At 41.9% G+C, this 15734-nt stretch overlaps 1 protein-coding gene across 1 annotated transcript; it reads left to right on the plus strand.

Moving 5' to 3' along the window:
• Nucleotides 1-1126: 1126 nt before the first annotated feature.
• LOC145452946 (formimidoyltransferase-cyclodeaminase-like) lies at nt 1127-8221 on the plus strand. Its single transcript, XM_080331072.1, has 4 exons — nt 1127-2463; nt 3803-3932; nt 6476-6665; nt 7945-8221. The coding sequence occupies exons 1-4, from the start codon at nt 1341-1343 to the stop codon at nt 8131-8133; spliced, it is 1632 nt and encodes a 543-aa protein (XP_080187198.1). The 5' UTR covers nt 1127-1340; the 3' UTR covers nt 8134-8221.
• The last annotated feature ends 7513 nt before the right edge of the window (nt 8222-15734 follow it).

Genomic DNA, 15734 nt, shown 5'->3' on the forward strand with positions numbered 1-15734 from the left:
GCTTTTAATATTGTTACCCCTTTGTGAAAATGAAACAACGCCTAATGTATCAGATTGAGTCTAGCTATATTCGCGATTACGAGGCAAAGTGTCGTTCAACATATGCAACCTTGCGTTTGCGCCCGCAGAAAGACCGTCGACTATGAAACCTAGGCACAAAATGATTGACGCATGTTGGTCGAAGCTTTCGATATCGATATGTCCAGGCGCCGAATAGTCCATTCCTGGCAAACTGAGCCCAGCGATATACAGCAGGCCCGCAATATAGCCAAGTGACAATATTATTGACATATGAACTTTGAAAAATTTTCGCGCTTCGCGCGGCTAGTGGCCCGCGCAATAGTTCGTCAGTCAAGTGTGGCCCTTTAGCTGAAAAGGTTGGCCACCCCAGATGTAACATATGCGTATCTTTTCTTCGGGAACGGGGGAGTACAATCCAAATTCGGATTGCATGCTGACGGCCGTCAAAACATACTTATTGAATGACTCGTAACGGTCGCACAATTCCTCTTCTTCTCCGGCTGCAGGTTTGCCACCATTTTCATAGTCTCGTGAAAACGGGTGGACTTCAGAAATGATTAAATTTCATCTCACGGACACCTTGTTATGTCTTCAGGATTACGTAACCATTCACGGTTTTTGTTTGCTTTGTGTCTACATTATTGCTAAAGATTATACGAGAAATTTAACCAATTATGATCAACATGTGAATTGCTGTTTCGAGGTGAGTATATCGTGAGAGAATGAATGAACTTTTAAAATGAATAAGTTAATAGTGATCTACGAATTACCATTCTCGATGACGTATAATTTGTATGTATATATATTATATATGTAGCATCAGCACAATGGTTTGTACGATTTTCATGTCGAAGTCATAATAACATTATGCACCTCCGAAGTTGATCATTATGATCAACCTCACACCTCGCAGATGTACTGTGCATTGTGTATTGTACAACATTCGAATATGCTGTGTGTGAACTGGATTATCTTCTTCTCAGTCGCCTTCCTGCTCTTACACTTACAACATTACATCGCCACTCACCTCTCACGCCTTTGGCACGAGCCAATGAAAGATAGCCATCAGGCAAGAGTGGAATGATTCTCTAATTCAGTGAAACGTGTTTATTTATCGACGGGCAGGTAACGGGTCGGCTGCTTTGCGTTGCTAGTTCTAACACGTTGTTGCATCGGCAAAGGAGCAGTTAGGTATATGCGTTATTGCGTGCCTTGTAATAGCTACGCTGCGAATTGTATGCAGCTAGTCGCATGAGGCTATTGTCTTCCTGTGCGTAACGGATGATTGCTTTGCAATTAGGCCTTGTATCAATGCTGCTATGGATGTTATAATCGAATGCGTTCCAAACTTTAGCGAAGGCCGCGAAGCCGGTGTGATAAAAGCCATATCCGATGCCATCAGAGATACGCAAGGATGTGTTCTACTGGACTGCGATCCTGGCGTTTCTACTAATCGAACAGTGTATACGTTCGTAGGATCTGCTGATAGTGTCATAAACGGTGCTTTCGCAGCGGCTAAGGTAGCCTTCAAGCTTATAGACATGAGTCATCATCACGGCGAGCACCCGAGGATGGGCGCGTTGGATGTATGCCCCTTTATCCCCGTTAAGAACGCAACCATGGATGACTGCGTGCAATGCTCTGTTAAATTCGGTGAGATGTTGGCGCGGGAGTTAAACGTACCTGTATATCTGTATGGGTTTTCGGCAAAAGAAGAGAAAAGGAGACTATTACCTAGCATTAGAGCTGGGGAATATGAAAAACTCCCCGAGAAACTTCAGGACCCGGCGTGGAAACCAGATTTCGGTACGACTGATTTCGTACCAAATTGGGGTGCGACAGCTACCGGTGCTAGGAAATTTTTGATAGCCTACAATGTGAATTTGATCGGTACCAAAGAACAAGCCCACCGCATCGCGCTGGATTTACGCGAAAGTGGCCGTGGTCAGGGTCGGCCGGGGAAATTAAAAAATGTACAAGGCATCGGGTGGTACCTGGACGAGAACAATCTAGCGCAAGTATCCACCAACATCACCGACTACAATGTGACTCCCATTCACATGGTGTACGAAGAAGCTAAGAATTGCGCGCGAGACATTAACGTGCCTGTCACGGGGTCAGAAATTGTCGGCATCGTACCTCTAGAATCGATTTTGCAAGCCGCGAACTACTTCATCGAAAAAGAGCAACTATTCATTCTCGATGAGCGTTCTAAAGTGCGATTGGCGATAGCTAGACTAGGATTGAACTCTCTCTCTCAATTCGAGCCGGAAAAGAGAATTATTGAATACTGTGTGGCTGATGAGAGACGTGACTACCCGCTAGCTTCGTTGTCCGTAAAAGAGTTTATCAATGCCGTCGGATCCAGAACCCCGTCGCCAGGCGGGGGCTCCGTTTCTGCAACGGTAGCGTCGATGGGCGCTGCACTTGCTACCATGGCAGGTATCGTTTTTGTTTCAGACCGTCTACTGTAAACACACTATTCAGTACACTAGTGAAACAGAGAAGGTAATAGTAGTAATAACTAGGGCTGGGCACAATGATTCGAGTACTCGAATCTGAATCGAGTATTAATTTTAATGATTCGAGTCGAGTAGTAAAATACGATTTTTTCGAGTACTGAAATTATGCGCTCCTCGCAACTGAAAGTTAATTTGCTGACGAGAATTATTGGTCTGATACTATTTTCCTCTGATGCAGCCTTGAAACCTTGATTTGCCGTGTCGCAGCATAAGAGACATAGTACAAAGCTACGAACGTTACTGGAAATAACACATTTCTGAAGTCATGATCATCCCACAACATTGTCAAGAAGCGCAATGAAATCGGTATGGACGAAAAAATACCGACGTATCGTTAATGTGACGAATAACAGGCAGTATGTTCTTCGTGGTGGCATAAAAGGTTCATATTTGGACTTTGACATACTACATTCTGTTGTGACGTCATATTGAGTGATACTCGAATACTCGACTCGACTCGAAGCATTTTACGTGATTCAGAATCGAATCACTCAGGTACTCGATTTTGCCCAGCCCTAGTAATAACAATTCCTACGCGTATACTGTAGTTATATAAATGGAGGCCGTTATTTTAAAGGTTCGCCAAATTATTTTTCATAACTCTGAAGTGGAGAGGGAAAGATTTGTATAGTAATCAGATGGAAGTTGAGCAGAGAATTTCCGTAATAATTAGGTTATGATTGACAAGTTGCCGCGACTCTTCGGCACTATCTAACGATGGTCGAATCCTTTCGATGACATCGCCTCGCTTCGGGTCACAAGCGAAGCTTAGTTTTAAACTTTTACTGCTGTTCAGTGTTTATCAATGACACTGACTATATAGCTTATTTCGGCTAGCCCACATAATATATTAGGGTGGGCACAAATAATTGAGTTCTCGAATCTGAGTCATGTATTAGCCTACTTTCCAAGTCATTGTTACCAGCGTGATCTCGTGATAGGCGGTACTCGACTCGAACCCCAGCCGTAGTAATAATTATCATTGTCCAAAATCCCGATTAAAATGCGGAGGAGGACAATCAGCCATCGAATTTAGCTTTCTTAGTGACAACATAGTACAGTAATGTTTATTTAGTAGCCTAATAAATTATAATTATACATCCATATCCGTTGGGTGTGATTGTGATTCCATGGCGTTTCTGTTGTTGGTAATTAATGAGTATTTGCGTTATTTATTGGTCTACCCTCACAGCTATGATTGAAATACAACCGCATTCGTGCTTGCCACTCCTACTTCAGTATTTGTAATGTTTCTGCAGGGCTTTTGACATATGGGAAGCGGCAATGGGAATCCCTTGACGGCGTTATGAGAAAAAACATACCCCCATTATTTGGCGCAATGCAGGAACTTATTCCGCTGATTGACCGAGATTCGAAAGCGTTTGACGAGTACGTGAGCCCGATTACGACCATCTGCTGTTTATCTTGGCAGCGCTTATATTGACAGTAAGAACAGTAGAAGAACGACCCTTGTTTGAAGCGTAGCAACACATGTCCCAATTGACAACAAATAGTAACGGAAGCGGTGCAGAGGCGAAATCGGGCTGTTTACATTGGGCCCGAACCCGAACGTTGTTTGTAACCCGTATTGAGCTCAACAACTATTTCTTTATTCAGTCGAAAAGTTGTTTAACCAGATATTCAGAGATGGTCAGTGACGAAGTACTTCTACTTTTCGGAGTACTCAATTCGGTTTTTCTTATGCCCTACTCAATTTGTTGAAGATATTTCCGCTTCAACGTAACAGCATATCTTGGACAACACTTCTTACTTTTTAGATTTCGGATTTTGTAGAGTACAAAGTAGTTTGGGAATATCTTTCCATCGCGTTTCTAAGTGAAATTATCGCAACGACTGAGCGAGATCGCTCCCGTATAACATAGGGTTACCATACGTCCTCCTTTAGGGGGATTTGACCTCCTTTTCATGTTTTTGAGAATGTCCTCCGAGGACGCCTAAATGCCCTCCTTTTTGAGACTTTGTGCTTTTTTTTGAGAATTTTGGTCAAATTTACTGTCAAATTGGACTGCGATACCGTAAATCACCACCGAAGTAAAGCTCCGGCGGGTATTTCGGGAGCTGAGCCTGAAACTTGACGTTTTGTTGTTTAGTCAACCGACCACGAAGTGGGGAAAGTTTACCATTTTTCAAGATTTTTCTCTGGTATTCTAAGTTTGAAAATTTTGAGAAGGTGTCCTCCTTTCCCGATTCCCAAATATGGTAACCCAAGTATAAATGGAGCAGAATATATTCTGAAGATTACACGAGTTTATAGTGACATTGATCATTTTGCGCTACTCGCCAAGATGCAACCTGCAGTTTCTGTAACCACATGCCATCGACTATGAATAGCAGTGATCTCCAAACTGTGTGCCGCGGCACATTAGCGTGCCGCCACAAATTCTCAGGCGTACCGCGAGTCTTTCTAGGATTTGGAAGAACATACAAGCAGATGCGAATTTAAAGCGGTCGACCTTGCACGAGACCAATCATGCCGATGAATAGGGTAATGTTCACATCATGATTGGGTTGCTAACGCTGGATAAAATACTTTTGTTCGTTTCAAATCAACTCGTGAACAAGAAATCGTGCCGCTAATCGTGATATCATTGTCTGGAATTCAAATCGCACATCGACAATACTTCTCAGGATTTGCTGTAAACAAATATTTTATTGTCATATGCACCTTAATGAGTAGGCTATGTGAACATGTTTTCTTCTTCGTTTTGTCTGAAATTAAAAGCCGTAGCCGTGAGATACTGATTGGAAAACGACCAAATGCGTGTAGGCTTATCAACAATTAAACATCGTTTCAGCCGAATAAATGTTTTTATAAACAAGTACAGCCATCCCATTAGCACGTGAATAGATTTTTAAGCAACTTTCTTGTAAGTGTGCCGCGAGCGTTTTGTAAGTTTTCTAGTGTGTCACACGCAGAAAAGGTTTAGGAACCACGGATGAAAAGTATGCGACATCGCGACCAAATATACTTTATGGAACTACTTACTTGAGTACTTTCCAGATCTACATATCCTACTTGACGTAGTTTTGACGTGTCTTGAAAATCGTTACTTGTTATTGAGTTTAAATTTACAACCTAACGCTCACTGTTACTTGAGTGCCAGCAAGCAATGACTACTCTGACCACGTCTGCATATTCTCTGCAGTTGAGCCCGAAAAGCTCGACCTGACTCCACTTCTGCTAACTTGATGACAAAGGTCCTGATAAAATCAATGTCGTGGAGAGAATATGTGGTAGCCGAATACTGACAAACTTATTCTGTGTCTGCCGCAATATGACTACGAAGATAGAAAGGCCTTGCGACACCATGTGTCCAACACTTGCGTGGCACATATAGTATATTCATAGCTTGTCGAGCATTAAATTCGGTAAAACGGGTATCAATCGAAAGCTGACTCTCCTCTGATTACGAAAATATAAATGCGGAACAATGCTGTCTGGCTCTTTTTCTCTTGAGCTACTCTCTCGTTTCGCCAGACAGCATTGTTGCGTCCCAATGCCAATCTCCATAACAATGAAAAATTCGAGGCTGATTGTGGGAGTTCCAGGGCCACGAGCGGAATAAAATTTATATTTTCGTAATCAGTGCAGAGTCAGCTTTCGATTGATACCCGTTTTACCAAATTTAATGCTCGGCAAGCCGGTCAAAAATGACCGTCAAATTGCCTGTAGCCAAATGGAAATTGTGACGTGATACAATTTCACTGAGGCGTGAGATTTGCCTGTGTCGACACCATATAGGACACTATGGTATATTTGTCTGCTTGTCTGATGTTAGGTAATAGGCAAGTTGATTCAATGCTAGCTTGTCAAGTTATGTGTTATACTATAGAATGTAAACATAACATTATATAGTTATACTGAGTGATTGCATGTCGATAATAACGCTGATCATTATCCTCAAATTTAGCTATATGTCGGCATTAAAATTGCCGAGGAAGTCGGAAGAAGAAAAGGAGTGCCGCGACCGGGCTATGCAAGAAGGACTTGTCAAAGCTATAACGGTCCCTCTGTCGGTCATGGAGGCGATCAATAAATGCTGGCCATTCCTGATCGAAATAGCGCGTCATTGCAATATTTCTTGCGCATCCGATATACAGGTGGGCGGGATCATGTTTTATTTGAAGCTCTGGACGCGACATGGTCGCTTCATCATATCTCGTCCGCCCTAATACCTGGTATGTCGTCGGTAGGGCTGCATTTGAAACATACGGTGTTTTTAACCAATTCCTTTTAAAAGGAATTGTTTTTGTAAACGTATAATTAAATTAAGGCATAATTGTGTAAATACTGTCGAAAAAACATGTAGTATATGAGCCTACGGATGATTTGCACCCAATATAGTCGGCGTATACGCTGTGGAGTGGCTGGATAACCCTCGCAATCGTCGTCGGTTCAACTCAACAGTTATAGCATGTAAATGTAGATTATTGGTATGGAATTGGTGTTTTGATAATGATGACATCCGACCGCAAAAATGCTGCATAACGACGTAGTCCCGGTTAAAGATATTTTTGGTCCATTTACGACAGTGGCCGGAAGCCCTTTTCGTCGAAGGAGCCATATTAACCATATATTTTCAATTGTCTATATGTCAATCCAATGTGACGTCGCAATCAAAGATTCGTGACGTCATGGCTAGAAGAAAGAAAAAGGGCCTTGTTTTAAACACGTTTGTTTTAAATGCAACCCTGGTCGTCAGTATTCGTTTCAGAATGGAGAATTGGTTCTCCTCGCTGCCTTTGTAGATTATGTTTGCAACACTATGAGATTGACAAGATTAAAATAGGCCTTTATTTGCGATACGAACATTGGAAGATGTGTACCGGCTGCTTGCGTTGCAGTTCGGAGTTTAACATTGAGCGCTGAACGCTGAGTTTGATTCGACACGATTTCCGGTTTATCAGCAACCTAGACGTGTCTGCCGAGTTACTTCCTGCGGTGGTATGTTAAGTTATAGCTATAGTCACGGTTGCCATACCGTCCTTGTTTCTAGCATTCATCTTTGTTGTGAAGGGCGATGTCTTATTAAACTAAAATGCCCTTATTTCTAAGATTTTCCCTTTTTGATGACATATTGTCTTTATGTTCGGCACGGAGCATGTGGAGGAAAGTTGTGACCATTTTGTAGTCTCCAGTTTACAAATTTCGTGGTAAAATTACTTGAGTTTTAGCTGTTCCTAGTTTTTAATCCATATCTATGGCAACCCTGACTATAATGTTATCTAATATTTTATTATATATCCCCGGCAGCCGAGTCACGCCCCCGGATAAATCCCTGACCGTTTTAGTTTCAATGATATGTGTGTGGTTAACGTTCGCATAATTCCTACTACACGTAAAGTGTCGCGAACGTGTCTCAATTTAATATCCGAATAGGTCGGCGCGAAGTGCTTGGAGACTGGGTGTTGGGGAGCGTTGCAGAATGTTTTCATAAACCTGAAGGATCTGACGAATGAAGTCAAAAGAGTGGAACTCGAGAACGCCGGGAAGGAGGCATTCCAAGTTGCTAAAGAAAGCTGCGAATCGGCCTTGAAGATTATTGAAGAGAGATTAGCAAATAAATGAAATTACGAAACATCCCTCTACTTGCCGGGTCATAACTAAGGCCTCGTTTTTGTTGCGGTATTTGTCAAGTATTACATTGAACTTGGCAGTTGTGAGTACATGTATGCTGAATTGCTGATATAGCTGAATTCACAACATGGATAGACAATGTTGTAATGTATAACGCGGAGATCTATCCAGGAAAGGATTGACCTGGAAATTATTTCCCATATGCCATATTTGGCAAATAACAGTGCAGGACTGGATTAGCAGGTTAGAGATTAGCAACGGTCGTAAACTGGGCTATGGTCATGCTTGAATTCAGACTTAAGACACACCGGCTAATGAATTGTCACAGAACTCCAGCAATCGCATGTCGCAGTCACGTGGTCCGTGTCTATATAGCCTACATCCCTCTGGGGTGCATGAGAGGCATCACATGCAAGCTGTTAAACAGTTCTGCATTTTGAATTTTAATGTACGGCCTAGGACTCCACCCTCTATTCACTGACTCGGACTTGACTCGGTGGTGAATTGAAAATGACTCAAGTCAATATAAAAGTGAGATTAACTCGGAGCTTCGTGAAATGCTTACAACCATGCTTCTATGCTGCAAGCAGGCCACCTTTATCACAATCAGCCTACGGTACTATCTATTTCATGGATCCTCAACTTCCCATATACAACGGGCCGCATTTTAACATGAAAGTGCTGCGGTCAGCAAAACATTATTGCCATGTGATCGTAGGCTACTATTAAATTCACTGTAAATACCAGTCGTGTTATGTTCTTGATCTTGTTTGAACAATAACTCATACGACGAGGTTGCAATATGAAATCAGTATATTATCAGCAGAATATCTTCAAGACAGCGACACGATCCAGAGTGCAGTTAAACGAAAGACCAGCAGACAACAGAACACAGGGTATAAATACAAAGCACGACACACGAGGAAATAATGATTGGCAGTAATTACTAATCCCAGACAAATCGAAGACAAACGATACGAACGTAAAATGCACGAACATAACAATTCGTATACGGATGTTAAATACATGTTTATGCATTCCGAAGCATTAATAGACAGCGTTCGCAAGTTTGCAGTTGCTGTTATTTGTGTGAATATGATCTTAAGATGAGATATTGTATATATGTACTTTGAACTCCGGATGAAACTGTCAGTGATATCGTTTTAAACTTCGTCGTTTCGTTGCGACAACTGGTCTTCGACAAATAAGACACATCAGGTTTCCATCTATCTCTGCGAAAGCTAATTTGTTGTACCCAACCTATAGTTGAAAACTCAGTTTTCGTGATTTCATTTCCCTTTCCCTGTCGCGATCTGTTCAAGTCAGTGGTGGTGAGTGCAACCAGTGGCGGCCCTACGATGGGGGGGGGAGTGGCTGTGCGAGACTTCCGGGGGGGGGCTATAATTATTTAATCGCAGCTTCTGGTAGCTCTGCCCCCAGACCGCCCTTTCGCCGATATTATGACCAACCTTATATTGGTGCGCCATATGGAACGGAATTACGTGATGTGTGTATTAGGGTTACCATATTTCTGGAAAGCAGATTCCGGACACTCTCTAGCGCCCACTAGCGGATTTTAAAATTAGATATAGCTAACCGTCTGTCAATATGACGTCACACTAGCAAAACATTGCCAAAGGACTGTATACAGGAATGGGGTGGAACATGGGTCATAAATTGGGCCATTTGTTATATGATGGTGATTGATACTTGCTAGGGTCTGCAATAGATTTCTCCATTGGCCGGATGAAATCGTCTGGCCTGTCGGGATTGTGTTTGACAGCCCTGCTATACTGTTAAGTCGGGGCGGCTATCTGATTGTGAGTTTTTTTTAATCGGGTCCGAAACAACATTTTTTCTGCCTCCTTCCGCCTGAAAAAATGCACTGAAATTGAGCTCACCATAGGGCAGGGGTGGGCAAACTACGGCCCGCCACACCATTCTGTGCGGCCCGCGAGAGTCTAAAGAAACTTTTAAAAAATATGGATGAAATGCATACTAAAAATCGAATTAATGCAGGGACTTGATCAAACTTTTTAGTATATTTCACCATGATATTTTTAGCGAAGTGGTTCTCAAACTGGTGGGCGCGCCCACCTTGAGGGGGTGAAAGCATCTTAAGAAGGGCGCGAAGCTGAGAACAACTGAAAATTTTTTTCGCGCTTCGCGCGACTTACATCCAATTCACGGTTGTTGTTCTGTATTTAGTCTCAATTTGATATTTCAACATCTCTCATCCACAGTCGTAGCCTTCCATGGCATCAAACTACCCGTTAGGTTTGCTAGCATCCTGGTTGAGTTTGGTGATATGACGATAAAGAGGACACGTCATCTTTAACCATCGTAGGGGGGCAAAGTTTGGTCTCTTGCAAAGTTTGAAAACCACTGTTCTAAGGTAAATACTTCCGAGACTATTTTTCATTTTTAATGTCTGGCGCGACAGCCCGATAATAAAGCCCACGCAGTTTGAAAGGTTCAAACTGCTAAAAATCACAGAAATCGTAAACGAGATTGACGTAATTCGGGTCACGAGTGTGATTTCAGATTGGCCACTCAAGTTTCAATTTTTTCAGTGATGTTCTCGGTAGGTAGATTCGTTCTCTGTATGCGTAGAATTAGGGTATTTATATTTTATCCACACACAGCAGAAGCGTGTTTGAAGCTTACATGGTTACGATGCTGTCAGCATTATGTATCCAGGAACTGAATCAAAAGTGGAATTAACAAATGTATGAACCGATCGCTGCTGACAGGTTTAGATTTAAATCCTATTTTAAGAATCGGTACCACCGACTTTCATCCCTATACTTTTGACAAATTGGTTGTTGAGGTCCACCAGCCTATGAAATCTCGCCAGTGTTTCTGGCGCATGGACGATATAATCAACGAAATGCTTGGTTTGTTTTAATAGGCATCTACATGTCCTCACTAATCAAATACCAATATTGCGTTTTGGTTTATAATCCCAATTTTATATAGTGCGGCCCGCGAATGGATTCAGATGTCGAATGCGGCCCGCGAGCTCAAAAGTTTGCCCACCCCTGCCATAGGGTAATCGATGTAGCTTCTCGGGCAATTACTATAGGCCTATGCGTTTGACTGTTAAATATTTTAATTGAATTCTGTTTTGATTCTTCCATTAGGCTACTATGAAATGAACCAGCAGGTTGCACATCCGGTGATTTCCAACCTTTTATGGTCACGACCTCATTTCTAACTGTCAAACCTCATCGCGATCCCCAGATAAAGGCAAACGACCCCAAGATTTGGAGCCACTATCTATGACTGAAGCATCCAATCGGCCTTAACCAACTCTAGGAATATACCGTTAGCTTATAATTGCGATTACGATTAGACTTATTTCAGTAAATGATGGTTATTCATGTTTATTTTTGATTGCATTTTGGCAAGGGTGGTGCCTGGTGCTCATACTAATATCAATTATTACCTCGCGCGCAGCGCGAAGAAGAATTTCAAATTGCCTAGCTGAGCGAGATAGCGTAATGGTGATGCGTCCGGCTTCTTGATCGGTAGGTTGTGGGTTCGATCACCGGCCGGGTCATACCAAAGACTCGAACATTGGTATCCGCAGCTATCCTGCTAGGCGCTCAGCAATCACGGATAGCATGGAGGAGAAAAATGGGGGTGCAGACTAGATGACCTTACTTCAAAGGCCGTATCGCACCTCCCTCGTCAAAGCATCTCGATGGTGCAGGCGAAAAAGAATACCATACCTCTCTCTCTCTCTCTCCTAAATCTGCTTGAAAATAATATTGTTTATGTTGATTTCAGACATGGGGTGATTACTTCATGAATGTAATCGATTGCGATTACGATTACTTCTGAATCACGCGATTACGATTACGATTACGATTACAGCAAAATCGGGAAGTAGTCGATTACGATTACGATTACATTTGAAAAGTAATCACGATTACTCACGATTACATTTATTTTGCATCGTAGTAGTTATATTGGAAGACAATACATGGATTGCGCTGGAAAGGCCCAATGGTATAACAACTGTCTTTAAAAACGATGGGACATTTCCTTGTTACGTCATAATGTACCCATAGCCCATTTTATAGAGGACGGTTTATCGCACCCAATGATTTGCATTCTTGCCATGTCCATGACTGCCGCACCCACAATTCCCCAATAGGGTGGGGAGCGTGGTTGGAGGGGAGTCAAAAGTATTTTGTAAACCAACATAAATTATAGAGTATTTTCGAGAGATTTCATTAACTTCGAATTTCTCTTTGAGCTTTGCGATTTAAATGTCTCTAGATAGCTTGATTTCGAAATGCATATAGGTCTCCCCCTCAAGAAATAAAGCATGCATATTGCATAATTCATAGTAATAGGCATTTACGTGCCAGTCAATACCGCTCCTCGACACATCAAAAGACTTATGCAGTTTCGGCCAACATGAGACTTTACGAAGTGTCTATTAAAAAGACATTGGCCAAAACTTAGCGTATGTGTCCATTGTTAGTAGCCGCGCTGGGTGGGCGTGACTAATAGTCCATTCCTTCCAATCTGAGCCCACGATGCAAATGCCACCCGGGCACCCACGGAGCATTAGTTAGACATGGCAATTTGTGTGTGCGTCTCACGAAAGTTTTTCTGTTAGTCTGTTGTTTGGGCCACTACTTTTGGCTATATAACAGACCGGAGGTCACGAATTAACAACATACAAGAAATTAATTATTGCAAGATACCAGATGTTATAATTATGAATTACGCCCCCCCCCCCCCCGCTCTTCAGGTAAATCTGACCTTAGGGCGCTGAGATAGGATTAAAAATGCAATATAATGCAATTACCAATACTATTGACGAAACAAAATCGTCAACTTCAAATTGACTACCCTATGGGGGCCCAAGACCAAAGTTTGGTTGGGGGACGCTTTTGCTGTTTTGATCCTGATTCTAGCTACAACCGACGCTAACATGGTATATAAGCCGATGGCTATGGCGGCAAGTCCAAATGTTCAGTAAAGAATTGTGAAAGAGCGATTGGCGCCCGTTTTGAGTAGAATAATATGAGAATAACAGAAAGAGAACATAAAATTCTGCCTTCAACTTAATGCAGATAATGTAATGCAAGCTGCCATTACGAGAAACGGCAAAGCAACGGCCCAGTTATGATACATATCAGCAGCTGTTGATTTTAATGCTTCGTTGTGGAAACCGTAATGTTTTATTTGACGAGTACAAAATTTTAAACCTTTGTCTGCTGTATGTTCGTACCATATAGGTCTACTGCTCGCCAAGCAGCAACGGTGAAACTGCATTTAACTCTAGAATTAGAACTATTACATTCTATAGTTTAACTAAGCATAACCAAACATCAATACAAAAGTTGCTATTTTAACTTAGGCAGAGAGGTGATTATGATTAATTATCCTGATGCGAGGTAGTGGCGCCTGAAATGTATTGATAAACCGGTATACAGCACGGTGGGTTTCTTACAATCACACTAATGTACATCGAATATCTATTTGCTATGTGTGGACACTTCCTACGCAAAGACGAGCAAAGCTAATAGGCTACCTCTGACGTAATAATGAGCAGTGGCATTTAAAAATCAGACGTTTGTGCTCTCAATAACTGGTATAATACATCTTCCTTGTTCACGAGTGTTCAGTTTATGTCACAGTCCTTGCACAAATAAAAAGTAATCGTTCTTTCATAAAGAAATCGATTAAATATGGGAAGTAGTCGAATACGATTACGATTACTTCGGGATTTTTTCGAATGTAATCGATTGCGATTACGATTACTTGAAAATGCTGTAATCGTCGTAATCGATTACGATTACTAATCGCGATTACCCCATGTCTGGTTGATTTACGAAAAACTTTCGAGACTACTTCCAGTCTTCAAAATTCCGGACATTTAGGCATATTTTAAAAATTCCTCCCGGACGCAGATTTTTCAGTGAAATTCCGGACATGTCCGGGAAATTCCGGACGTATGGCAAACCTAGTGTATATGACATTATTACACGGCTTTGAAGCAGAGCTAAATAGTATAGCGATACAGCGGCTGCAGGCTAAATGGACCACACTAATCTGGAAAGCTATCGGTTGACATTAGTAAATAAGCCAGCACACCTCGTCAAGGTCTGAGCCAGGTGCTGGATTGGGTCATATCTATTATTGCATGGTTGCAAGGATAGATTACATTAAAACTAAGTACCCTTGCCGCATGCAGAGACTTGATGATTATTGGGACATCGGACATTTCCAGCAAATGCAGAGATTTGATAAGTGACCCATCGGTACGGAATCATCTTCTTGATTGGTACACCGATTTCCACGTGTATTCGCTATAAACCTTGAAATAAAAGGCGCTAAACCAAAGAGGCGACCGCCCACCTCTCCCACCCCAAAAACCACCACTGAGTGCAGCACTCTTTATATAAGTGTACTACCCAGCGGGATTCTCTTGAACCAGAGTCCATCAGACGAATACCGATTTATCAACGAACTTGAACTCGAGCGTATCAAGAAACCAGAATGAATTATTATCAATAAATAAAACAGAGACGGTGCGATGAGAGAGCTAAAAGTAGCTATATTTATATAACAATGCCATATCAGTAATTACTTTTATAATGGAGGATGTTGCAGGCCGCGTGTTGTGATTGTGAACCCCCGGTTTAAAAGAATAAAAATCCATTAATACAGTGGTTTCCAACCTGGGGGAATTCCCCCCATGCGCGGAATTTCGAATTTTTAGAGGGGAATCTGGCTTAATATTTTCAGAGGAAATCTGGCTTTGGCATTGTATCGGAAGATACACGGGGTTCACAAGGTTTTTAGATTTGTATGGTATAGAACTGTTAAGTAGAAATTAGTTCTTTACAATTGTATGTTTCTTTGGCGGATTTCAAGCTAGTTATATGTTTAAATGCCTTCCGTAGATATTACACCCCCTGATAAAGCGACGCTCACAAGACCATTTCGTTGGGTCCGCGACAGCCTCTCGACCAAATTGCTACTAAGCAGGAAAACGTCAAGCCGAATTCAGCACAAGGCCGCTGATGAAATTGTTTAACTCTTTAAGCCAACATATGAGCTAACGTGAAAAACATACCGTACCAAATTCATCGATTCAACTCAAGTCCGTAGCAAGCGGACTTGGTGATTTATTTTTCGTCAGCGGCTACCCGACCGGTCCAAAACGGGTCAAATTTGACTGTACTTTACCAAAGTTTAGTGCTGTCTGCATTCGCCATAGTTCGGACATATCTGAATCTGTTTGGCCATTAATTGCTCAGTCAACAAATGGTTACGCGTAAAAAGCACATTTTTTTAGTCACTGGCAAGGTTTTCATAGGGGGGAATTTTAGCTCAAATATCGGCCAAGGGGGGCATGAGACGAAAAAGTTGGGAACCACTGCATTGATACATAATTTTCACACAAAACGAAAACATTGTAATCAATGGCTTATTTATTACAAATCCTTTTGAATTCTGCAGTTCCCTTTTCGATACCAGCAGTTCAGAAATGCGAGGCTTTACTTTGAAAAGTGTCATCGTATTGTTCGGTCGAAACGCAACAGCGTGATACCAAATGAGCTTAT

The sequence above is a fragment of the Botryllus schlosseri genome, chromosome 12, assembly GCF_051294905.1.
Source record: "Botryllus schlosseri isolate E-star chromosome 12, Bs_hap1, whole genome shotgun sequence".
Lineage (NCBI taxonomy): Eukaryota > Metazoa > Chordata > Ascidiacea > Stolidobranchia > Styelidae > Botryllus > Botryllus schlosseri.